Source organism: Mastigoproctus giganteus, chromosome 8, assembly GCF_048544385.1.
Source record: "Mastigoproctus giganteus isolate SK-2022 chromosome 8, ASM4854438v1, whole genome shotgun sequence".
Taxonomy (NCBI): Eukaryota; Metazoa; Arthropoda; class Arachnida; order Uropygi; family Thelyphonidae; genus Mastigoproctus; species Mastigoproctus giganteus.
This window is the reverse complement of record NC_143582.1, coordinates 55,217,508-55,243,564: the sequence shown is the minus strand read 5'-3', so window position 1 is coordinate 55,243,564 and position 26,057 is coordinate 55,217,508. Positions and strand designations below refer to the sequence as shown.

The following is a 26,057-nucleotide window of genomic DNA, read 5'->3' as shown; positions in this document are numbered from 1 at the left end:
ATATTAAAGGAGGCAGCAAAGCAACTAAGCAAACCCTTAGCCGTAATTATGAGAGCATCCTCGGACTCAGTATAAGTCCAAGGATGCTCTCATCTAGGGGAACAGAAGATGCTCTCATCTTCTGTTCCGGGTAAAATAATGGAGTCACTGGTTAAAGATGTATTGCAGGATCATCTAGACAAGACTGCAGCAATAATTCAGACACAGCATGGGTTTGTTAAGGGAAAGTCTTGTCTGACAAATTTGATTGGTTATTATGTGGTTACAAAGGAACTAGATACAAAACATAATTTTGATATCATATATTTGGATTTCAGGAAAGCTTTTGACACTGTTGCGCATGGAAAACTATTGTACAAATTGGAGCAGAATGGTATTAAGGGTAAGTTGCTACAATGGATAAAAGGATGGTTAAGTGGGAGAAGACAGAGGGTGGTAATCAATGGGTGCTGCTCTTCGTGGACTAATGTTATTAGTGGAGTCCCACAGGGTTCGGTGTTGGGTCCACTGTTTTATATATTTATCAATGATATTGATGAAGGTATATCAGGCTTAGTGTCGAAGTTTGCAGTGATATAAAGGTTTGCAGGGTTGTTAATGACAGTAATGGCAGTGTGCTACTGCAACAGGATCTAGATAATTTGGGCAGATGGGCTAAGAAGTGGCAACTGAAGTTTAACCTTGACAAATGCAAAGTACTGCATATGGAAAGTATCAACTGTGTGGTACTACACTTAAGGTGGTAGAAAATGAAAAAGACCTGGGAGTAATTGTGCAGTCAGGTATGAAGTTTTCTGAGCAATGCAGACAGGCTGCCAGGGCAGTTCATGGGCTTTTGTCAATGATATATAGGAATTTTGCTAGCAGGGAAAAGGAGGCGATTGTCCCTCTGTATAAGGCCACGCCTTGAGTACTGCGTTCAGGTCTGGAGGCCTCATTTTAGGAAGGATGTCGATTTGCTTGAGCATGTACAGAGAAGGGCAACAAGATTGGTGAGGGGAATGAAGGAATCCTCTTGCCAAGAGAGGCTTAAGTTCTGCAAATTGCAGTGGCTGGAGACTAGGTACCTAGGTGATCTGATTGAGGTGTATAAGGCCTTGAATGGGTTGAGCATGCTGAATTCTGATATGATTCTTCCACTTGTTCAGATTACAAACCTAAGGGGGCATAAATTCAAATTGAGAAAAGACAGATAAAGAATAGATGTACAGAAATTTGCCTTTAGCTAGTGGGTGGTTAATTGCTGGAACAAACTTCCATCTGTCATTGTGGCAGTTGATAGGTTAAATAAATTTAAGGAGGAACTGGAGATTTAGAGGGAATGGTTGTGTAAAAATTTTTTTTTGGCTGATGCTGCAGAAGCCCATACACTTGCTTTCTTGCATCATATGCCACTACTACTATATCATCAAAATAGTGTTTCACGGTATTGGAAGTAGTGGATTTCATTTTTATTTATTCACTAATTAATTTTACATTAGTATTCTACATTAGTATTCAACTAGTATAAGATCAAGGCCAAATTTTCAGACTACATTCTGTTAGTCCATGGAAAAATTTCATGTCCGGCTACAATTTCACTGCCTTAATTCACCCCCCCCCCCTCACAAAATTCAGCGTACGTGTTTTTGCGTTAACAACAAGAAAAATGCTGACTTATACCCAATTTTCAACATATTCTATTCACCTCTGGGTTGGTTCTAAGTTCAGTTGAGATTTTGGGATTTCATAGCATTCCTTCCCCAGTTTCCCCTAGAGCAGCAGTTCCCAACTTATTTTAATCGTGGAACCCTTTTCATCTTGATAAAAAAATTTTGGAACCCCGACAGTTTTTACTGATTGTAAATGAAATAACAAATCAAAAAATCAAAAATAATGTATTGAAAATACAAAAAAACCCCAGATTAATAGTGAATCTGAGTAATAAATAACTCTAGTTGTATTTGTTTTTTATGACTTAGCAGTGTTTTAGTATTGACAAACAACACCTTTTTCTTCCATTCATCTGCTACACAAGTAATGCTAGTGCCTTGATCTGTATTTTCGTCAGTATCTGCTTTACCAGTCTCCTTGTTACTAGAAACATGAACTGCTTGCTACACTTTTTTTTAAAACTCCTCAAACAACACTCCATGACATTTTAATTTGGGGTATACACAATCATAATATTATAAATTAATATGATGCCCACTTCCTTTTTATATAAAAAGGACACAAGACAATCACAAAATGATTGCAGTGCAAAATACCACCAATCTATGATATGCCCGCTCATATGCTGTACCGTTGTGCCCAACCTCACTACAGATGATTTCGTCAGGGGATATGACTCTTCTAGTGGTGGGAGAATCAAATGCAAGTATTCGATTCATTCATCCACCATTAGACTAAATGGATTTTATTTTCCACAAATGCAAGCCGTGCAGAGTCTGTGCACAGCTCCCCTCTTCCAATGGAATATTAATAATTTTTGAAACTTTATTTAAATAAATTTTTCATGCATATTTTAAACAATTAATTAGAGCTCAAAAACTAATTTTATTGTGGAACCCCAAGTGTTATCGGCGGAACCATAGGGTTCTGCGGAACACAAGTTGGGAACCCGTTCCCTAGAGAAATCTATATAATAATTTATAGACTAAACAAGCTTTTCACCTGATTCCTTTTGCAATACTTTTTATTTAATCTTAAAATTGAGGAAAAAAAAAAAACAACTTGCAGTAAAATTTTCCAAAAAAAATTTCAATAGTTTTGTTGAAATATTCGCCACTGGTATACTAGATTTAAAAAAAAAAAATTTAAAGAATTACATAGTCATACATGTATAAATAAAATTAACAAATTGCATTTTTAGTTTAAGTTAAAGTAAGCCAACATGAGAACCATGGCTAGCTTACTCGGCAAACTCGTTTTCCTGCTACCACAGTTTCTCCCTGCATTCTCAGTATACAGATGTTGCGTGTTATCGGTAGTGGCAGTTCAATCAATACATCGTTATCGCAGTAGAAGTCAATAACAATGTAGTGATTAGTTTTTTTTTCTCATTATTAAAGCAGTTTATTGGAGTTCATGAATGGGCTGAAATTTACTGATGGGTATACCCTCCAGACTACCTCAGTCTTAGGGTGTTTATCCTCCCTTTTCCACTGTTTTAAAATAGGAAAACAACTTCTACAGATGGTGCGTGTTATCGGTAGTGGCAGCAGAAGTCGTTTACCTATTTTAAAACAGTGTTGGGGGGAGGATAATCACCCTAAGACTGAGGCAGTCTGTAGGGTGTATCTGTAAGTAAGTTTCGGCTGTTACACTTATGAACTCAAATAATCTGCTTTTAATAATGAGTAAAAAACTAATCAATACATCGTTATCGACATCTACTGACACTACCGATAACGCATACCATCTGTTTACTGAGAATGCAGGGAAAAACTGCAGTAGTGGGAAACGAGTTTGCCCAGTAAGTTTCCCGAAGTTTGCTGTTTGTTCTCGTGTTGGCTTTCAAAGGGAAAAAAAAAAAAAGACAAAGGCTTTGCCTGTTAGTCTTTTTTTTTTTTTAAATATATTTCATTGCCTGAGTCCGTCTCACTTGACACTTTAGCTAACAGCGAAGGCAGTTGAGGGTGAGGTTTTTTTAATTGCTTCGATATTAATCCTTACTTCTCTGAAACAGTTTTGGCAAAATATGCCATGGGTACTCTAGTATTACTATAAATTTAGAACTGGAGCCCTGATCCATTTCAAAATTTCATTGCTTACTTAAAATATTTTAGGAATCTTTAACAAAGTTTCATGTTAATGGGTTGACCATTGTTATAAATCATGAATTATTATTAATTGCTAATGCATCTGTGTACATTAAGTCAGAGGTTCCAAACTGGCGTGCCACGAGATTAGGAAAAATTCCATTAAGTTCAATGGCAATCACTGTTTCGGTGTGCCATTAATTTTCATCTTTTAACTTAGAAAGTGTGACTTGAGGGACAAAAGATTGGGAACCATTGCATTAAGTGACTTGTTTGTTACAAGCTTGTCAAGATTACATTTCTGCGGGTTGTATTTGCAGATGTTGCATATCTGCCCACCATCAATATAGGAAACAAAAGGAAATAAAAGTAGGGAATATAAATTAAAATGATTTTTTTTTTTCACTAATGTAGAATATTGCATTAGACAAGTACTTTGGTTTCAAAGGCAGAATTTTCTTTGTGTAATTTTGTGTAATCCTCAAAAGCCAGAAAAGTGGCTTTAGTGTATTTATTTTAACCAACCCAGAATCAGATTGTGTTAGTTATTGGTCCATATTCTGAAAAGCCTGCTACTTGGCATCTTGATAAGACCATCATGACTTTTACCTCAAGGAACATGCTTCATCTCGTCCAAATACTGCTTCACAGTATTGAAGTAGTGGATTTCATTTTCATTTATTCACTGACTGATTTTACATTAGTATTCAGCTAGTAGAAGAACTTCCTAAAGTAAATAAATAATAATAAATAATATATAATAAAGCACAATTATGAGAACCAGGAATGGTTTACCATTGGAGATAAGACCACAAAGAAAATTGAAAAATGTAGGATTGGTGGAACTTTACCATATTTCAGGCTCTGAAAAGGTGGCAAATTTCCAACCATGTTAGCATGGTTTTCTGCTTTCTGTAATATTGAAACTGAATTAACAACAGAAAAAATCAAAATAAATGGGGAGATTTTCAAATTGAAAGTCGGTCACTATATTTGTGGAATTCACTAGAAATTGAGCAAGCAATAGTTAGTTCTGCAGGCAGAACTGACCATTACTGTTCTAATTATTAATTCAGTCAAAAATCAGTGTAAAGAAGACAAGTTTATCTCTAAGAATTTCTTATAGAACAATATTTTTATAGAATATTGTTCTGAATAGCTATTGCTTAATTGGTTGAAATTAATTATTGGTTAATTTATATTGTGTGCAATTTTATGATGATTATTATTATTTTATGCCCCATTCCAGGTGGTTATTTGCAAGTACCATTCAGTATTTCTGTCTCATAATGGCCAAGTATACACATGTGGACATGGACATGGTTGTCGGCTGGGACAAGGTACAGAACAGACTAGTTTAGTTCCTGCAGCAGTGAAAGGACTAGGCTCATCACCATGTGAGCAAGTAGCAGCTGGACAAGACCATTTGGTTCTATTAATGGAAGGTGGTCAGGTATAAATAAGCTCTGGAACACAGTAAATTATTAATAACTTTCCTTTCAAATAATGAAAGCATAATTCCTTTAATTTGTAATTTAATCTAAAAGTAGGATATGCTTCAAGAGACATACTGTTATGATGTTGATATTATATGACAATATTTTAAGACTTCGAGATGCTAGTAGTCTGTTTGTCTGCATGGTTTGTGATAATATCCTAAATTGATCTGATATAGTTTTTATTTAACACAAGATGATCCCAGGTTGGAAGAAACTTTTTGCCTTTGGGAAAGTCTCCATTAAAAAAGTAAAGACTAATCTAGAATGTAATCCAGGTTTATTATGTCACTTTCTGTCAGAAAATGATTTTCAAGATATGTTTTTTGTCTTGCACAGTAATTTTCAGTTACACATTAATCTGTAACTGAGGGATATATGCATTCTTTTTCTGATACTTGGAACCAGGTGACAGTTTGGAATATTGGTACCTGTTTCAAATATTTGAAAAAGGAATATCTGACTGGAAGGGAAGGTCAAGAGGGCTTAACCATCAACTAGCAAGTTTCTCTAACTACACTTATGAAAACATTTGTGATTACTGCACAGTCTATTGGACAATCTACTGTATTGATTCCATTGCACAATTCGTGAACAGATGTTCAGATGTAATTACAAAGTTCTGCAACAAGTGCAGTTAGAGAATGTTGACTGTTTGATAACCTGATACATTAATTTATTATTTTTGTAATTTTGCTTTATTTATGTTACATTTGGAAGTCCCTATTCTGATCCAGTCATGATATGTCATATTTGATAATAATTGAGATTTTCCCTTTCCTGTAGCATGGTTGGAGGACAGAGTTGCCTACCAAATCCATACTGTTTTATGCTTTCTAAGACTTTCTTTCTAGTGCATTATAATGATATAATATTTGTAGAAGAATAAGAGAAATTTACCTCAATATGATACGTAGAACACTTCCGTATGATACTCTCCAGAAATTAAAACAAATTGTGTTTTATTCTTTTTAATTTCTGGCGAGTATCATATGGAAGTGTTCTACGTATCGTATTGAGGTAAATTTCTCTTATTCTTCTACAAATATTGGTCAATGTAAAACGTATTGAGCACCATAACTCTGTTATATACTATAAAATGATATGATATACAAACTTAAAGTATCTTTCTGTAGGTATGGACATGTGGATTGAATACCTATCATCAGCTTGGGCATTTACCACCACCAGAGCGTTTATTGATACCACGACCACTTTCTCAAAAGTTCATGAAGGGAAAAGTCATAATTGGTGTTTGTGCAGCACGTTTCCATTCAGTTCTTTATACAAAAGATGCTGTTTTTACCTGTGGTTTGAATGCTGGACAACTTGGTAATTTTAAACTTTTTTATGCTTTCTAAAGTTTAAATTATAATAATTTAAAATTATTATAATTTTAAATTTCACTGATATCAGTTTAATAGTTCCTCAAAGATTAATGATTTAGACTCTAAAAATCATTATTATTTGATTTTCTTTATTTCTGTCATTTTAAGTAAATATTTTATTAAACTTTTTTTTAATACTGACCATACTTACGTTTATTTTATGTTTTTTCTTCCTCCTGTTCACAGATGGTGATTTATTTAAATGTAATTTCTGATGTTTTACATTGCTTAATGACTTAAGCTGTTTTAACGTGCTTTATGTACAGATCTGCATGGTTTTATTCTGAATGGGTATTAGCACAAAAATTAAGTTAAATAGAAGTTCAGAATAAGTTCGTCCCAGCAATGTTGATCACAAAAGTGCACCTAGATCTTTTTTGCATCTTATATCTTGGACATGAATTTTCTGTTTTTGAGGCTAGAGTATTTCCAAGGAGTGCCTTCCAGTTAAGACCAATCTCATTGCAGTTGTACACTTGATCTCTCTCTCTAATCAGACATCGTTCAGCTATTTTTGTAATTCATCATGAAAGGCAGAAATTGCGGCACTATCTACACTTAGCTTTTCTCTCTGTATTGACAATTGTCGTATAGCATGACTGAACAGTCCCACCATCGTGAAGGCTTGCACCTTCACGATGGTGGGACTGTTAGTAATCCTGGGTATAACCTCCATGCACAAGTACATGGTGGGTGACCACCCAGGTGTGAACCAACGTAAGCAGGGGCCGAGGTGTGGCACCCACACCACATGGAGGAATGCCACCCCCTCTGTTACCAGGCAGTACTAGGCGGTAGATGACTCTCATCAACCGGTGAAATACTACCACTTTGCTTATTGGAGGCTTGAAGTGGCGGAACCCATGTTTAGTCTCTAGAGCTAAGTTCCGGTCAACCATTCCCTATCTCTTCCATCATGCAGTATAACTGACTTTTGAGGTTATGATGAACGTCGTGGCGAGATCCAATATTCCTTACATTTCGAGGGTACAGCTCTAAAACGGTGTTCACAGGCCGGCCGCTAGTTAGTACACCGGACTGAACCTATTGGTAACTCTCTAGGAGGCTTCCGGATCAGTTAGTGTATAATCTTGCTACCTCTACTCTGCCAGATAGTGACTGGAGGGAGTCAGAGTAGTGTGTATGCGGGGAGCATTGTCGAGGCCACGTTATGTCAAGGATCTGGGTATATTCTTACCATGTGTACGCCATATCCAAAAATTTCATTACTTCATACAGCATGTCCCATCACTTTTTCTTACTATTGAATACACCATGAATTGTCAAACTAATAGAGCAAGCTTATCTGCGAAAAGATCTAAACCTCCCAAGCACTTCCTAATTCATTTCACAAATATACGTGGTCTCAATTCTAATCTCAACGATGTTGATTTCCACTTGCAGTCTGCCAAACCCCATGTACTTTTTCTGACAGAATCTGTTATCGGTTGATTCAACTACTGCTCATCTCAGTGCCCAAATTATTCGCTGTATGATTCCTTTCGCTTCAAAGGTAGTACTTGTGCATATGTCTGTTCTGATATTCCCTGTCAGAGACTTGGCAATTTGGAATCTCCTCTCTTTGATCTTCTCTGACTTAAAATCTCTCTACCTCATTGTGTCAAATTCATCTGTTGTCTCTACCGTTCTCCCAACTTCACTAATCACTTGGAACTCTTTGACTTCCTCACTTTGCAACTTGACTTTCTCCAGTCCAACTTTCCTAACAGTGAGGTAATTTTCCTTGATGATTTTAATGTTCACAACTCCAGCTGGCTTCCGTTTTCTAGTCACACTGACTCAGCAGGTCGAGATGCTGAGGCTTTTGCAATTACTAATGACCTAGCACAGATTGTTCATTTACCCACAAGAATACCTGGCAATCCTAATCATACAGCCAATACGCTTGATCTTTTTCTCACAAACAACCCTTCTAAGTACACGGTCGAAGTGAGAGGTCCTTTAGGCACTTCAGATCACAACTTGGTGATTCTCTTCTCCAATGGAACCTTTATCTCATGGCTATTCCCAACCTCGTGTTGTTTGGCATTACAAGAATGCAAAAAGGGATGACCTGTGAGACTTCTTTTCTTCTTTTCCATTGTCGAATTACTGTTTCAAAACTTCTGATGTCAACGTTTGCTCAGATCGTGTCAGTGAAATTATTCTTGCAGGAATGGAATCCTTTATCCCACAGTCCACTTTAAAATCTTGTCCTTTATCTAAACCTTGGTTTTCCAATAAATGTGCCAAGGCTGTTCAAGAGAATAACGTTGCATATTGTAATTGGCTTGTTTCTAATTCTGCAGTTTCATTTTCTGCCTACACCAAAGCTTGCAACAATTGTAAAGCAGTTATTAATCAGTCCAAACTAGAGTTTGAACAGGCTAAGAGTAGAAAACTTGCTTCTTGCTTCTAATGGTAGCCGAGCATTCTGGTCTCTTGCCAAAGCTATTGGCCACAACTTTTGCCCATCTCTGCTCCCACCTCTGTCCAAACCAGATAGTTCTGTTGTCACTTCAGCCAAGGATAAAGCTGACCTGCTAGCATCCCATTTTTCTTCCAGCTCATGTATTAATGATCTCGGTAAAACACCTCCCACCAGTCCTAACACCCTCCATTCAATGCCTCCTGTGGTCTTCTGTCAAAAGGATATCAGAAGGATTTTACTGCAAACAGGTTTGAAAACTCAATTTTTCCAAGGAAATGGTTGGAATAGAGTGCAGAGAAAAACAAGATGAGTTAGGGTGCCAAAGGATATTCCTACTAGGAAAGACTGGACTTCTGGAAATTGGGCATATGCATAGTAAACTAATTCAAGGGTGTGAAGTTTAAAAAAAAAAAAAAAAAAAACTGTCCAGCAATCCAATTCTTGCCTTGAAAGAAGGCTCTCTACCAAGCTTTTTATTTATCTTGATGGTTTTCTCAATTATCATAGGTCCAGACAGTGGAATTCTCTGGTTGCATTTTTTAAACAAACCACTGAAACATTTCGGTATCCAATTGGGCATTTTTAGTGGGCTTCATGGTTTTGTATTCTTTCACATTACTACCATTCTCAAGGCCACGTTATGTCAAGGATCTGAGTATATTCTTACCATGTGTACGCCCTATCCAAAAATTTCATTACTTCATACATCGGCGCATTATGGCCAAAGTAGCCTATGCGCCATCAAACCTCCATATCAACAACAACAACAACTTCATACATCATGCCCCCCCCGCATCTTTTCTTACTATTGAATACACCATGAATTGTCAAACTAAGAGAGTAAGCTTATCTGTGAAAAGATCTAAACCTCCCGCACACTTCCTAGTCCATTTCACAAATATACATGGTCTCAGTTCTAATCTCAACGATGTCCATTTCCACTTGCAGTCTGCCAAATCCCATGTACTTTTTCTGACAGAATCTCAGTTATCGGTTGATTCAACTACTGCTCAACTCAGTTGCCCAAATTATTCGCTGTATGGTTCTTTTTGCCTTAAAGGTGATACTTGTGCATATGTCTGTTCCGATATTCCCTGTCAGAGACTTGGTAATTTGCAATCTCATCTTTTCGATCTTCTCTGGCTTAAAATCTCTCTACCTCATTGTGTCAAATTCATCTGTTGTCTCTACTGTTCCCCCAACTCCACTAATCACTTGGAGCTCTGACTTCCTCTCTTTGCAACTTTACTTTCTCTAGTCCAACTTTGCTAACAGTGAGGTAATTTTCCTTGGTGATTTTAATGTTCACAACTCCAGCTGGCTTCCATTTTCTAGTCACACCGACTCAGCTGGTCGAGATGCTGAGGCTTTTGTTATTACTAATGACCTCACACAGATTGTTCATATATCTACCAGAATACCGGACAATCCTAACCATACAGCCAACACGCTTGATCTTTTTCTCACAAACAATCCTAAGTATATTGTTGAGATGAATGGGTCTCTTGGCACCTCAGATCATAATTCGGTGATGGTCCTTCTCCAATTGAGTCTTTATCTCATGGCTATTCCTTTCCCAACCTTGTGTTTGGCATTACAAGAATGCAAAATGGGATGACCTGTGAGATTTATTTTCTTCTTTTCCTTGTCTGATTATTCATTCAACTGCTGTTTTCTGGAACAACCTTCCTTCATACATATTTCCTGAAAATTGCAGTCTACAGAAGTTCAAGTCTAATGTCAACAAATATCTTCTTTCATCTTCTAAACCTCCAATCTAAGCATGGTACTAAGTACTATAGGTTCTAATACCTCTCGTGTTTGGGGTTTTCATAAAGAAATAAAAAAATACCTGGTATCTCGTTGTGAAGGTAGCCACAAATGAGATATAATTAAAAATGATGCCTTTTTAATTTTAAGGTTTAATTTTATGGTGTATCTACATTGATATTATATAGTTAATTTAAACCCATATGAATTATGCCTTGTGCATTTAGCCTTTAAATTCAGAAAGTTATATTTTAAGAACATAATTGGCTACTTTGTTTGCTGTTGGGTCACCAGTCCTGTTATACAAAATTGTCATGTCCCATAATTGAATGGGACAGCAGAGCAGAAAGTCAACATTGAACAAGTAAGCAGTGACATGCCAAATAGCCCTGTACACCTTAAAGGGTGAGCCTTTAAGAAAGCCCTCCACTTATGAGTATAATTTCTGCAGACTGGAGATTGGTGTCCATTTGCTCATGGGCCAACACGAACTCCCAAGTTTTGGAGAGTTTAGTTCTGCAAATGATGCAATATCCTCGGTTATTGTAAAGACTCTAGACAAGGATGGTAATTGCTTTTATGTATTATGCTAGATAGTTCCCATTTCAAAGAGTAGAGAGTTACTCAAAGTTCAAAGAGTTACCTGCCGATATGATTACATTCCACCCTTTCTGATAACATGCTTCCATTGCTAAAATTCATTGGTTTCATCAGTGAGGGGTGAAGTGCAATTACATCACTTGATGTAACCAAGGAATTTTTCAGCAATGTTATAAGAGAGGATGGTATGTAAATGTAATAGTAGGTAACTGTGCTACTCTTTGAAAAGGAAAATGTCTAGCATAATATATAAGAAAAATTACATAACATTCCTTTGAGACTAAAAGGAAGATTTATTCCAGGGAATCTGCTGATATGTTCACTTTTCAAATTAATATTAGCACTTTTTTTTTTGAGTGTTGTTCATTTTACTGTTTTACCATTATTATAAAAAGTATCATTTGGATGAGTTAAATTTTTTCCCCCTTCTCTCCCCAATTTGTGGAAAATTTTGTGCAAGTGTTGCAAAAAAAAAAAAAAAAATCAAATCCTAATTTTGAAATCAGTGTAGCAAACTTAGAGAAGGTAACAAATTAAAATGGAAACCCCATTGTACAAGTTTTGATTTTATGACTTGTTTTATTAATGTAATCTGTAATATGCAGATTTTAAAATTAAAACCTAAACAGGACATTTAAAACAACGAGTTCAGCATGCAAGCTGAGATAATTGGCATTGCAGCTCACCAGTTAAATAAAATTAATAATCTTTCATCGTAATTTGAAGTGATAATTAATGTTCATTATGCACAGGTTATTGTATTACTGATTTTCTAAAAGAAACTTTCAAATTGAGAAGCAATAGTAGAACTAATATAAACAGTTGCAGTAGCAGCAGTATTAGTAATTTTTTCACTTTTCATGTCTGTTTGAAACATAAATGAAATTCCTTTTACAGTCTCCTCTCTTCTAACCAAGGGGAGGCTTCCTACATTTTCTATGTTTGGTTCTGGACCTCAGACAGTTGCCCATAAACCTATGTACACCTCTTGCCTTCTTTTGTTTTAACCTGATAGTAAGGAGTTGGTGACCAAACTTCTCTCCAGAAATTGTCTGAATATCCCTGTTTCCATAGCCCATTGATCTTCCCAGATAAACAAACAATTCAGACTGGTATATGAGCAAGTTGTAACTACACAAGTTAGTTCTTGCTATGGCACATAGAGCCGTGGGGGGGGAAACATCGTCAGATGTCACATTGTTGGCTTGTTCATATATGCAATTGCCAAAAACCCATTCCATCAAAAGTCAACTGCTGATTATTATGAAATGTGACATTACCACCACCATCCATGATCAGAGCATGAAAGTCTCATCAGACATCCATTCAAAACATCAACTAGGAGGTTAAGTCATCAACTGGTATTGAAATGTGCATGGACATATTATGCACAGTGCTGTACAGTCTCCTTTTTATTCACAGGAGCAGTGATACAGAAAGCAAACATCACTTACAAACATCAGTGTATTCTCCTTGCATGGTACAACAAATGCCATAGTTGGTCCATAGAACAGTGTAAATTGGTTCTTGGAGTGATGGATCTCATCACACCATATTCCAATCAGATGGGCAAGTGGGGAGGATGCTTGGAGAACATATCCCAGACTTAGTTTCCCACAGTGGAATTCAGAGGAGGTGGGGTTATGGTGTGAAGCTGTTTACCATTTTGCAGGAAGAATGGAGGATTATACCTGTAGTCTTATCTTTCATTTATCAGCAGAAAGCTTATCCAGGAAGATCTTATATGATAGGAATAAGCAGTTGATTCATACCAGCTAGAATGTTGTCCAGACTTACAAGATTGATTCTAATTGTGCTTGTCAGTGAAGCAGGACAGTGCTAAATGTACTGTTTGAATAACCAAGTAGCATATTTAGCATTATCACCCATTAGAATCTTAATAACCAAAAAAGTGGAATTAACAGAGCTATCTTAATATGATATCAGAATAACATGTATCACAGAAATCAAGAGAATGAATGCTGAGAAGCTGCAGCAAAACAATAATATAAATTTATTTATTCCAGAAGTAAGATACATTGCAAGAAGGTGCAACAATAGCTTTTAGAATTAGTCTGTGGGGGTTGGGGAGGAAGCTTAATTGGCTGGGAAGCATTAACCAGTAGACTTATAGGCAATTTTAACGTGGAGAATTGGGTGAAGTTGCCCATGATTCATTTGCTCAAAAAAAATAAAGGTGAAATAAAATAGTTAATTAGTTTCTGTTGTCCTGTATTAGAGAGATTAATGACAAAGAAATTGCAGTGCTGGAGTTTTAAATATCAGGTAGGAAATCAGAGTTAAATCTAGAGATGTTTAAAACAAATATGAGAAGTAACAATGGTAAAAGGTTGGTAGAATTTTATGCAATTCATGCATCCTTCATTACAACAGTGTTTCATCACATAGTCACAAGTACTGTTCCAGAAAAGGAAAATATAATTGACTATATTATAAATAATTGTAAGCAACTAGTTAATATACAAGGGTATATAGAGGGTTTGAGAATAGAAATGACTATCATTTATTTATCAAACGAGAAAGAAAAATATGTCAAAAAGATATAGATATACAGTAAACTCTCGCTAATCCGGTTACAATTAATCTGGATTGAAATATGAAAAATTCTATTTGTAGTTGAAAGACACAGGGTTGGTTTAAGAAGGCAGATGAGTCACTCTGACTGCGCATATAGAGATGGAACATACATCACATTGTCTTATGTGTTGTTCAGTATCATTGTTGACTCTGAGTCGGACGGATATTATTGCTTCATTTGCGTACATCTTTATACGTATACATGTACATAAGCTAATATATTTTACATAACTATGGGTTTTCGAAGCAATATGGCCTTAGTTGCTAATGCTCCTAAAAACCAAAACAACATAACTATGGGTTCTAAAGAATAAGAAAGTGGAATAAAAAGAAAACACATTACTTTAACTATCATTAACAAGTTCAAAGTGATAGAACAACTTGAAAAATGGTGTTCCTGGGGAAAAAATTGTTGAAGAATTTGGTATTGGCCAACAGACTGTCAGATATTAAAAAACAAAAAGAATTTATAAAGGCATTTGCTTTAAAATTCAGTGTGAGAAGTGATAAAAACAGTGTATCAAATAGACAGACATTAAAAAAGCCAATAGAAGTGTTGCTGGAACATGCTGTATTTAAGTGGTATTCATAAATTGAACAAGTTAGTGCATAGCATCATGTTAGTTCATAGTAAATCACCGAAGTGGGTGAAATGGCATCATTTTTGTTGTATATCATATTGCGAATGCCTTCGCAATGAGTTGCCCTGATATTGCACTACCTCAAATAAGTAATGCTTCCTCAGTGGAGAAGACTAATGTTACTTATTTTCAGCAGATGCCACCACTCGTGGGTGCTCTCTGCTGAGGTAGTGCAATATCAGGGTAATTTTTTGTGAAGGCATTCACAATATGAGATATAACAAAAACAATGCCATTTCACCCACTTTAGTGATTTGCTACAAACTAACATAATGCTATGCACTAAAGTTGTTCAATTAGTGAGTTTTCCATAGTTTGAGGCTTTCAACCCTAAAACCTTTTTAGCGGTTTTCACAGTAACTATCAAGTGGCGTTGACGTGCATGATAAAATAAATTTTCTGTTTATACTCCGGGACGACCAAACGGTCAGAGGAGTTCACAAGATAGATAGAATACAAGAAACAGCACCGTATTCAGCAGTCACGGGTTTGAACCTCGGTCACTCAAGGCACGTGTACTTATGCACTCGCGCGCCTGACCACTAGGCTATGGCGGCTTGAGCTAAAGGCAGCAGAAGAAAAGTTTGCAAAGCATTTGAAGTTGCACAATTTTACTTGCTGTTCAGGATGGCTGTGGCGATTTAGACAAAGGCAAAATATCACTAATTGAAAAATTTGTGGTGAAGCCCTAAGTGGTTGATGTTGGTGTTGAGCCATTTAGAAAAAAATTAAATGAAATAGTAATACAATCAAGACAAAACTTGACTGTTTCTTCAAACCTGTGTTATTACATTCGAAAACAAGTACAACTTCTCAGTCTTCTCTTGATGGTTAGATTAATGTATTGTCTTTATAATTTTTAAATAAAGGCTCTACAGTGATATTTTTTTTTTATTTATTTTCATCAGTACTACCTATATTATTTAATTTTCCATTTATTTGTGTTTTAAGTTTTTTGTATTATAAGGCTATCTTTTGCTTCGCTAATCTGGATTATTGCTTGATCTCGATGACCTTTTCCCCCAATTAATCCAGATTAGCGATGGTTTACTGTATAGAGATATAAATGGGTTAAATGAACAATAATCAAATTTCTCATTTTCCAAAAACCATTAACAGAGACCACCTTGCTCAAAGGATGAATGGCATACATAATTCTAAAATGTTTTCCCTTCTGTGTTTAAATAACTGTCATGATAACTTCAGTGTAAGACGTGTGGAGGAAAAAAAGTTATGTAAGGAATGCCGTGGTATTTACAAACAGTTAAATAAAATATATAAGCAATTTCTGGCAAATAAAATAATAAATCCTTATTAGAATATAAAGGGAAAAAAATGAAAAACAAATATAAGAAAGATGGAAAAATGTGTCATATTTAGTTAAAAATCTCAGAACTTGGCTAAAACTATAAAGAATGATATTTTAGAAATATATAGTTCAGAGTTGGTACTTTTATTTTTCCTTTATTTCAATCTGAAAAAGAATGAAATAAAGGAAAATTTTAGTTACTATCTCTATTTTTGAGATAGAAAAGATAATAGAAAATATCAAGTGCATAAAGGCAGCAGCTGTAGATGAAATTAGTCCAGAAATATCAAATAGTGTCATAGTTGAATGTGGAAAATTATAGAGAAATTTCACTGCTTAACACTTTAGCTACTGCTGTTACATATAAGCAGTAAATGGCATCAACTAATGCTTATATATGTCAAGCACTACCAAAGTGATGCTGTGATGTGGTCATTTTTAAGTAGTCAAAGCATAAAGGCACATGAAATTGACAACTGCTTGGTATTGCCATGCTGAATTCTGTTATTTGCAGTAGTGCTTGGTTTTTGTTTATAGACTTGGTAAACAATTTTATTTGTTCTTTGTTTATGTTGAGGTTAGTTTATGTATATGGAAAAAACTTTTGATAAAACTGAGGTCTGCTGTGATTTACTGCAAAGCCCAAAAGTAAGTGTTCACCTTTTGCTATGAATTCCAAACTTTTGCTTTTCAGCCGTTATTTATTTTTAGGTGGGCATTAAAGGAGTTCCTTCTCAACATTCCAAAAATTATGGCACATTGGATATGCTATTTTCCTTTTTTATGTTTATATACTAAACATGTTTGTTTTTTTATGTTTACATATTGCAGGATGTTTGTTTATTTATGTGCAGTTAATAAAATTGCATTCTTAATTTCTCTATTTCTTATTTAGCCTCATTATTTCTGCATTAAATATATTAAAAATAAAACTTTCTAGATAACAGAAAAATTTAAATAACGGCATCTTCAATCATCGAAGATGCTGTTATTCTGAAAGTCTAATGTATTGCTAGTGTGTAATATATAACATACATTATGTAATACTGAGAATTTGATTACTATTCATTTTGTAATGAATCAGAAATCATTTCATAATGAATACTCTATGATGAATTTTATCTGAATCTTAACTATAAACAAAGCTTATAAGACATTTCGGGATCAAAAAGAAAATACCTATATCCATGCATTAGTTTTTATTACATAAAATTTTCTATTCTGGCTGATTCCCTTTGAATATGTTTGCTTTAGATGTAGAGGGTGACATTTCTTCTAATGCTTCATCTGTAGTAGAGGATACATTTTGTTGAAGGTTTCTTTAGGAATAGCAACTGCTTTTTTCAAATATTTTCTTATATCACTTTGTTTCATTGATGCTTGTTTTTTTGTTATCGGATGTAAAATTGTTGATCAAGACAAACCTTGGGCACCTCAAGTGTTGTGTTACCTGTATGACAAACCTTGGGAAGTGGTTACATGGTGAACTCAAAGCATTACCTTTTGCAGTCCTTATGGTTTGGCAAGAACCATCTAACCACATTAATGATTGCTACTTCTGTATGACAGATATCTGGTATGTCTAAAAAAAGCAAACACTCTATAATATATCCAAATATACCTTCTACATTTCAGCCCGTTCCACACAGTGATAATTTGCCAGTACCAGTGTCCCCCAGAACTTGGGATAACAGTAGTGGAGATGATAAGGGTGTTGTGTACAACAGTGTGTCTTCTGTATACAATAAACAGTTTTTCTTCAAAATAGTGATCAAGTTCAAGTTGATGATTTCCTGGAAGCCTCCACTTCACAAGATGTCAACTATCAGCCAGGTAAGTTCAGGTAGTGAGGTACATTTAATCAAACAAGATGAGTTGAATGATTTGGTTTGAGACTTAAATTTGCTGAAAGAACAAGGTGAACTGTTAGGTTCTAGGTTACAGCAGTGGAATATACCCACAGGAGGAACAAATATTTCAGTGTTTCGAAAAAGACAGTTTTTGAAATATTTTGCTAGGGAGGACAGTGTGTTTTTATAAAGACATTATTGGACTTCTGAAAGAACTAGGTATTGTGCATAAGTCATATGGATGACGTTTATTTAGATACCTCAAAATTAAGTTTAAAAGCAGTTTTGCTTTATAATGGCAACTGATTTCCATCAGTTCCTGTGTTTCATTCAGTTGGACTTAAAGAACGTCATGAAAGCATGTCTAAGTTTCTACATGTTATTAAATTCTAGGATTATGGTTGGCACCCATGCAGTGATCTTAAGGTTATTGGATTAAGAGCGTAAAAAGATACAACAGGAACAAGCTCAGGAAGCACAGTTTTTGAGAACAAATGGAAAAATACCATCAACCTGAAACTTTATTGGGATCAAGTTTATTCAAAATTCTAACATCCTTATGTTAGAAGATCATAGGAGGCACTGAATGGAGGGTATTTTTTATAATTTTTTTTATTGGTATGAGAGGAGATGCATTGAAAGGAGAGTATATTTTTATTGGGTATGACAAGAGGTGGCTTATACCAAGATTGTCAATACAAGAGTTGTAAGAAAATTGGGATACTAATAAATCGCATTTATCTGTAGATGAAGATTTAATAGAAACAGTAGATTGCAGCAGAGGTGGGAGTATTAATGGCAAGAAGTTATACTTTTGAAAAGAGACCAGAATGCTACCATTTGGACAAGAAGAAAGCTTCCTGCTTTTAGTCTATTCTTTGCTATCATTAGCAAAACTATGGATATGATTTCCAGCCAGTGCGAGAAGGTTTTGTTAATATACAAAAGAAAAAGATCAGGATAAGGACAGAATTTGGGGAATGCCAGCATTAGTGGAGAAGTCAGAAGCCAAACAGCTATCAGCATCACCTAAAATGAGCATTAGATGAAAAACTGGATACCCATTTACAAAAAAATATCACCAATCAATAAGATAGGAGCGTGTTTAGAAGACCTTTATGACAAGCATGATCAAAAGCCTCAGAAATGTCAAGAGCAATGGCTTGAGTTTCACCAGACTTTTCCATTGAATATGTCCACAGATGGGTAATATAAGCCATTATATCACCAGTGGATCAACACTGATGTAATCCATATTGGAGATCATTGATCAGATAGAACGTTTTGAGATAGTTTAAGAGTTGGCAGTTGGTGAATTTCTTCATTACTTTGGAAAGAGTAGAGATAAGTGTGTGGTGAGGTGATTTAACAAAATCATCAAAATCAAATTCTGTTAGGTCAACTTTATTTGAAGATGCAGTAGGGACCATTGGATTGTAGCAGAGATTGGAGTATAGGATGATCAGACATTGTGGAAAATAGTTTTGGCAAAAGACCAGACTGCTTGACTGATTTTACAAGTAGCAAGTTTTCTGTTCTTAGTCTGTTCAAATTCACGTTTAGATTAATTAGCAATTTCTGCAAGCTTTAGTCTAGGCAGAAAACAAAGCTGGAGATTTCAATACAAGCCAATTGCAATGTGTTACGTTATTATCTTGACCAGCCTTAGCACATTTATTGCAGAGTGACGGTTGATATAGTGAATAAGATCTTAGTGTGGAATGTAGAATAAAGGAATTCATCTCTACAAGAGTAATTTCACTATCATGATCTAAGCAAACATTGGTGTCACAAGAATAATTTCACTAACATGATCTAAGCAAACATTGGTGTCAGAAGATTTAAAACAGCAGTGCAAACCAAGGAAAAAGAAATCACAGGCCATCCCATTCTATAGCTTTGTAATGCCTAACAAAACTATAGAATGGGATGGCCTGTGTAGTTTTGTAATGCCTAACAACACAATGTTGAATGTTAATGAGAGAGGCACCATTGGAGAAGAGGCCATCACCAAGTTGTGATCTGAGGTGCATAGAGGACTGCTGACATTGATCACATACTTTGAAAGTTTTTTGGTGAGAAAAAGATCAAGGATGTTGTATGTGTGGTTGAGATTGTGGTATTTTGATAGGTAAATTAACAAGCTGTGTGAGGTTATTAGCAATTGCAAAAGGATCACTTTTTGATCCACTGACTGTGTAACTGAAAAACTGGAGCCATCTGGAATTGTGAACCTTAAAATTACCTTGCTGTTAGGAAGTATAGTTTCAAAGAAAGGAAGGAAAGGTCAGAGTGATTAGTTTGGAGAACATTAGAAGCAACAGATGAATTTGGAAAAGTGGTGCAGAGACATTTTAAGCCAAAAGAGATCAAAAGGATCTCATCTAGCAGAAAAGAGCCCATCAAGATAATATAAAAAGGCTACACAGAATAGGAGCAAGCTCAGATGCAGAAGTAATTACCTTCAATGAGATTAGAACTGAGACCATAGATATTTCATGAAATGAATCAGGAAGTTTTTCATAAGCTTTAGATATTTTTGCAGATAAGCTTGAATAATAAGTTAATTCATGATGCATTCAGCAGGTAAATAGTGGGGACAGATATGAATTAATGAAATTTTAGGATATGGAATATATATACAGAAAGAATATACCATACCCAACTTCTTGACATAATGCCCTACACCCAACCATATATGCACTATTTGGACCTCCCTAACTCATTGGTTGGTGCTATAGAGGAAGCAAGATTATATACTAGCTGATTTAGCTGCTGCTTAGAGAGTTACTAATAGGTTTGGTCTAGTGGACTATCTAGCAGCTGGCTTGAAAATTCTGTTTTTAATCATTGCTGTTTAAAAACAGAATTTTTAAGCCAGCTGCTAGAAAATTCTGTTTTTAATCATTGCTGTTTGTTTCTCATTTGGGGAGGTCTGGGTCTGCATTTGGTCAGAGAATGAAGAAATTCCCTTCCCTTTAGTTTATAGTTAGCCAATCTGAAGTTGAAGTAGGGTTTGTACTGTGAGTTATTTCAACTTTTTCAGGCTTGCATACGATGTCAATCAGCATGTGAGCACTGACTTGTGTACACAATTCATGACAAATCAGGATGAAGCAGAATGCTTTAAGAACTGGCACACTGTCATCTGAGTAGTTGACATGCTAAGACAATAAATCCGAAAAGCAAAAATAACGAGCTTTTTTATTTGAGATTCAAGTTCCTAAATTATGAATTACTTATTAAGAAAAAATATAAATTCTAAAAGCAAACCTAAAATTAGCAAAAAGTTTCCAATTTAAAACTTAGTAAATAATCCTATAACATAAAAATATTGGAATATCTGGCCTAAATCAAAGCATAATTAAAATATAAAACTAATAGTAACCTGAATTATAAACTGAAAAACAGTAAAAATATTCCCTGATAATGCTAAATTGCTCTAAAAATTAAATGTAAATAAAATTACAGTAATAGCTGCATGAGATACAAACCATCTGAAATTTGCTTTCTAGTAATGTTGCATAAGGTTCGGCTTGTGAAGTAATTCTGTAGCTGCATCTGTTAATCTATTCAATTCAAAAGTTTTGTCCAGCAGTTCCCAAACTACTGAGATTTACAAACCCCTTCAAAAGTCAAAACAAGTTTGCAGACCCCCCCCCCCCCCACACACACACAGTATGACCTCTATATAACAAAATCGATGGTTCCCTTGAAAAAATTCATTAAACAGAAATTTCGTTATAAAGAAATATGACCTTTTAAACAGTGAAAAATACTCTAAATTCAGAAATGTAGTAAAGATGGAAAATAAATCAGAAACAAGTGGTAATGAATAAATTTCTAACATTTTAAAACAATTAATTTATTAATACACACATTAAGAAATGACTACTTGCATGATGTGCACGATGTATTAGTACATTTTTAACATTCATGTCGTAAAATATTTGGTTAATTTTTGATGTACACTGGATTATACTGTTCCAGTGTTCTTAAAGATGTTTGCATTTGTTTAAACACAAATTATTTTTTGGCACATTTTCTTCACACTTGAAGGCCTTGACGCAAAGTTTCCAATACTGCCAACATTTGTTGTTTGGAAGGTTTGATGTTGTTACTGCCCTCATTAACTTTGTTGCCCCCATTTTCATCCCCCTCATTGCTGTTAATTGGCATTTTAGCAAAACCTGCTTTTGTGAAACAATTCTTAATCATTTCTGTCACATCTTGACCCCACACTTTTGCCAACTCTTAGATGCACAGCTGCAAACGAATAACAGAATCTATAGGCTGGCTGGTTTCTATTCTCAGTATAATTTTTTTCAGTATGTGCCTTCGGTAGTGAATTTTCAAATTCTTGACCCATTGGCTACAGTCTAGAGGAGATATTTGGAGGGTAGAAAATAAGCTTCACACTTGTAAGTTTCAAAATTACCGAGTGAAGGTGGGCTTGGCAGCTGTCGACAATCAACACGATTTTACTGTTTTCTTTCGTTATCTTTCTATTGAAATTTAAAATCCACTGTTCAAAATTTTTTTTTTCAAACTGTTTCTTTCCAATGGATACAATCTTCTTCAATTGTAACTCCACTTTCATCAAAATAACTTTTTTGAGTAAGCCACAGTGCTTTTTAAATTTGTCCAGCCAACCAGAACTGGCTTGGAATATTTTATGCCCCAGAAAAGATGTATACTCCATAGCCTTTATTTAATTTTTTTATTAATGGCCCTGATATCGGCATGTTTTTGTCTCAAATCAACTTCATCCACTTAAAAAAGGCTTCATCTACATCTTCATACAGGCATAATTTCGCACGCTTCGACTGGATCCCATTTTCTCAAACAGTTTGAGAATTGAAACATGGTTTTTCAGAATGGTTAACACGCTACTGGCATGAATACCAAATTTTAAAGCAATTTATTTATTTATTTATTTTTTTTAATGTCCTGATCTACACTATTAAGCACTTCCAGCACTGGGCCCAGCACTGAACCCTGGGGAGCTCCACTAATAACATTTGTATATAAAGAGCGGTGTCTATTGATTACCTCTCTCTTTCTCTCTGTTGTCTTCCACTCAACCATCCCTTTATCCAATGTAGCAACTTGCCCTTAATGCCATACCTCTCCAATTTGTACAGCAGTCTTCCATGTGCAACAGTATCAAAAGCTTTCCTGAAATCCAAGTATATGATATCAAAATTATTTTTGCCATTCAGTTCCTTTGTCACCACATCATGGTATCCAATCAAATTGGTCAGACAAGACCTCCCTTTAACAAACCATGGATGCCTCCGTAGCCAGGTGGGCAAGAGCAGCAGTGCCTACCACACGCTTCTTGATTAAACCGGGGTTCAAGCCTGTGACCACGAAACATGGAGGATACAGAAAAGTCAGGGAATGACCACCGCATATCCCCGGAGCAATATGGCCTTAGTTACTAATGCTCCTAAAAACCAAAACAACAACAACAAACAAACCATGCTGTGTCTAACTATTACTGCAATCTTGTCTTGATGATCCTGCAGTGCTTCTTTAACCAGTGACTCCATTGTTTTCCCCGAAACACAAGTTAAACTAACATGTCTATAGTTATTTGTGTCACCTTTTGAATTGGTGATACATTTGCATACCTCCAATCCATGGGGACCTCCCCCCCCCAAGTCCAAGGGAGGTCTCATAATTATAGCTAAGGGTTTGATTACTTCCTTTGCTGCCTCCTTTAATATAACTGGATAGATCCTGTCCACCCCAGGTGCCTTCCTTATGTTTATCTTCAACAATTCCTCCACTTTGCTTTCAGTTATTACAATAGTACTTAGCTCCCTGTTATTTTGGTAAACTTCTGACATTCCATTCATTGAATTACTCATGTTAAGTGGTCCAATCTGGTTCATCCCTTTCCTTCTAGAGTTTACATAAGCAAAGAACTCTTTGCTGTTTTTATTTGCATCCTTTTGCCAAAGATTTCTCATAATCTGCCTTCACCTGCCTAACCTCCTTTGTGACTTGATTACAGACAAGCTGATATCTGCCATAGGTTTCTGTGTCAATTGATAATTTATATGCATCCCATACATTTTTCTTCTCTGCCATGAGCCTCATTAATTCATCTGACGTCCATTTAGGCCTGAACCCTGAACAGTATTTTTTAGTTGAAATGAAAAGCCTAGTAGCCTCCAAGATTAAATCCCCGAAGGCTTCCCATTTAGAATTCAACATTGGTAACATCATCAGTTGATCTCATTGTACAGAATTTAAAAACTGTCTGAGACCCCTGTAGTCACCTATATGAAAGCAAAAGATCTTCCCTTTAGCCTTGATGGTAGTTACATCTTTAAGTAATTCCCACATCAGTACATTGTGGTCACTGTCACCCAGTGGTTCCTTTATCTGCAAATTCTTAAGTCATTAACAATCTCTGCTGATAATTAGATCAAGAGTATTACTCCCTCTGGTTGCCTCCTGAACTTGCTGCTGTAGAAAACAATGATCCAGTTAATCCAGAAAAGCCTTGCTAGTGTGTAAGTGACCAATACACAAATTCCAGTCAATATCTGGGAAATTAAAATCCCCTATTATAAGACACTCATTTACTGGCCAATTCTATTTCTCTGTGCAGTTGTTTATTATACTTATCAGATTCATTAGGCCTATAACACACACCTACTCTAATTTTTCATTTCCCAGTGCCTGCGTCACGCCAAACAGACTCAACATTGCATTGTCCACCAACATCAATTGGATGCACTACCTTAGATTTTGTTTCTTATCTAACAACATAACCCCCTCCTCCCTTCCTGGAATTCCAATTCTGCATTGCTTATATCTGTGTGACACCTCATCTCTGATATCCCAATAATATCTGCCTTTGATGTCTCATCAAATTTATTAACTATACTCCTAGCATTGATGTACATGCATGTATACATGTACCTGTTTCTACTCTTAGTTACCCTAACACGGCCCATGTATTTATTTGTTCCACTACGACTCCCAACAGTCCTGGAAATCTCCATTCACTTGCTTTCTATGCTGCTGCTCATTCCAATAGAAGCAGTGCAAGAATCACTTTTACCTCTGCCTGCGGCCATTTTTAACCTTTTAGTCTCTGTATCCTCCCCAATCTAGTACAGTTTTCCGACCCACCTAACACTCAATATTTTTGCACCCTTATTCTTGCACCCATATATATATATACACAAATATTCTTGCACCCTTTTTATTTAAGTGTACCCCATCCCTGTAGAAGCAGTCTCTCCTGTCAACAAGCATAGACCAGGCTGAAAAAAAATTGTAACCCTTGAGCCTTGCACAATCTCTCCAGGGCTGAATTGATCAACTAGGCTGTCATCATATACTCCCTCCTATCGTGTCTGGGCAGAATTGCACACACTTTCACATTCAACCCTAACTCGCAACTTTTTTCCAACATTGACCTGTATTTAATTTACTTGTTAAGTAAATCTTCAGATTTCTTAATGTCATTAGTTCCAACGTGTACAACAGTATCACCTTTTGTGCCCTTAAAAGATGATATCTGCTCTACAGCATCATCAACTTTTGCCCCTGGCAGACATACACTGGTCCTGTTCCACCTATCCTCTTTGTCCTCTTTGTATAGTATATTCCCCATGTCCCTGACAATAGAGTCGCCAACAATAACTAGTTCCTTTGGGACCAGTGCATTCTGCCTTGGAGATTGCCTCTGTGTTGCATGATGTACAGAAGTTGGTTCTGCCATTGATCTGGGCAGCTAACAGCTTGATTGTCCCCTCATGTTCTTTGGGATGATTTACCCTACACCTCAAGCTCTCATAGCTCATCAGAACGCTGAGTTATTCTTAATGTTTGTTGAATTAAGCATAATTTCCCGGATAAAGGAAAATCAATCTCTCCTAAATCCTCTCATAGGATGCTTACAGTAGAAAGCAAGTTGATCAGACCCAATGTCTGCATCGGGAATATGCCTTAGTTAGAATTCGACAAAATATGAATATTTTGTCAAATTCATATATCCTAAACAAAGTTCCCCTAAATTTTCTAGGGTGTATAGGATGTATAGGTTTCACTTCTTAGCCATTGCTGGGCAAAGACCTCCCCAAAACCTTCCATCTTATTCTATCCCACACCGTGGTTGGCCAGTTTCCTCCTGCAGGGTTTTACGGGTACCACTAAATTGTAAAATGTTTTAGCTCTTTATTTGTGGAATTAATCCCTTAGCTCTT

The 26,057-nt window shown here is 35.8% G+C and overlaps 1 protein-coding gene across 2 annotated transcripts in view; it reads left to right on the top strand.

Annotated features, from left to right (window-relative positions):
- Positions 1-26,057, top strand: part of LOC150081538 (inhibitor of Bruton tyrosine kinase) — a 349,146-nt gene that overhangs the window by 69,744 nt on the left and 253,345 nt on the right. For both annotated transcript variants that reach the window (XM_090380069.1, XM_090380070.1), the window contains exons 6-7: positions 4,993-5,196; positions 6,376-6,571. In XM_090380069.1, the coding sequence (XP_090236195.1) occupies positions 4,993-5,196; positions 6,376-6,571 (400 nt within the window). The remainder of the gene's footprint in view (positions 1-4,992; positions 5,197-6,375; positions 6,572-26,057) is intronic.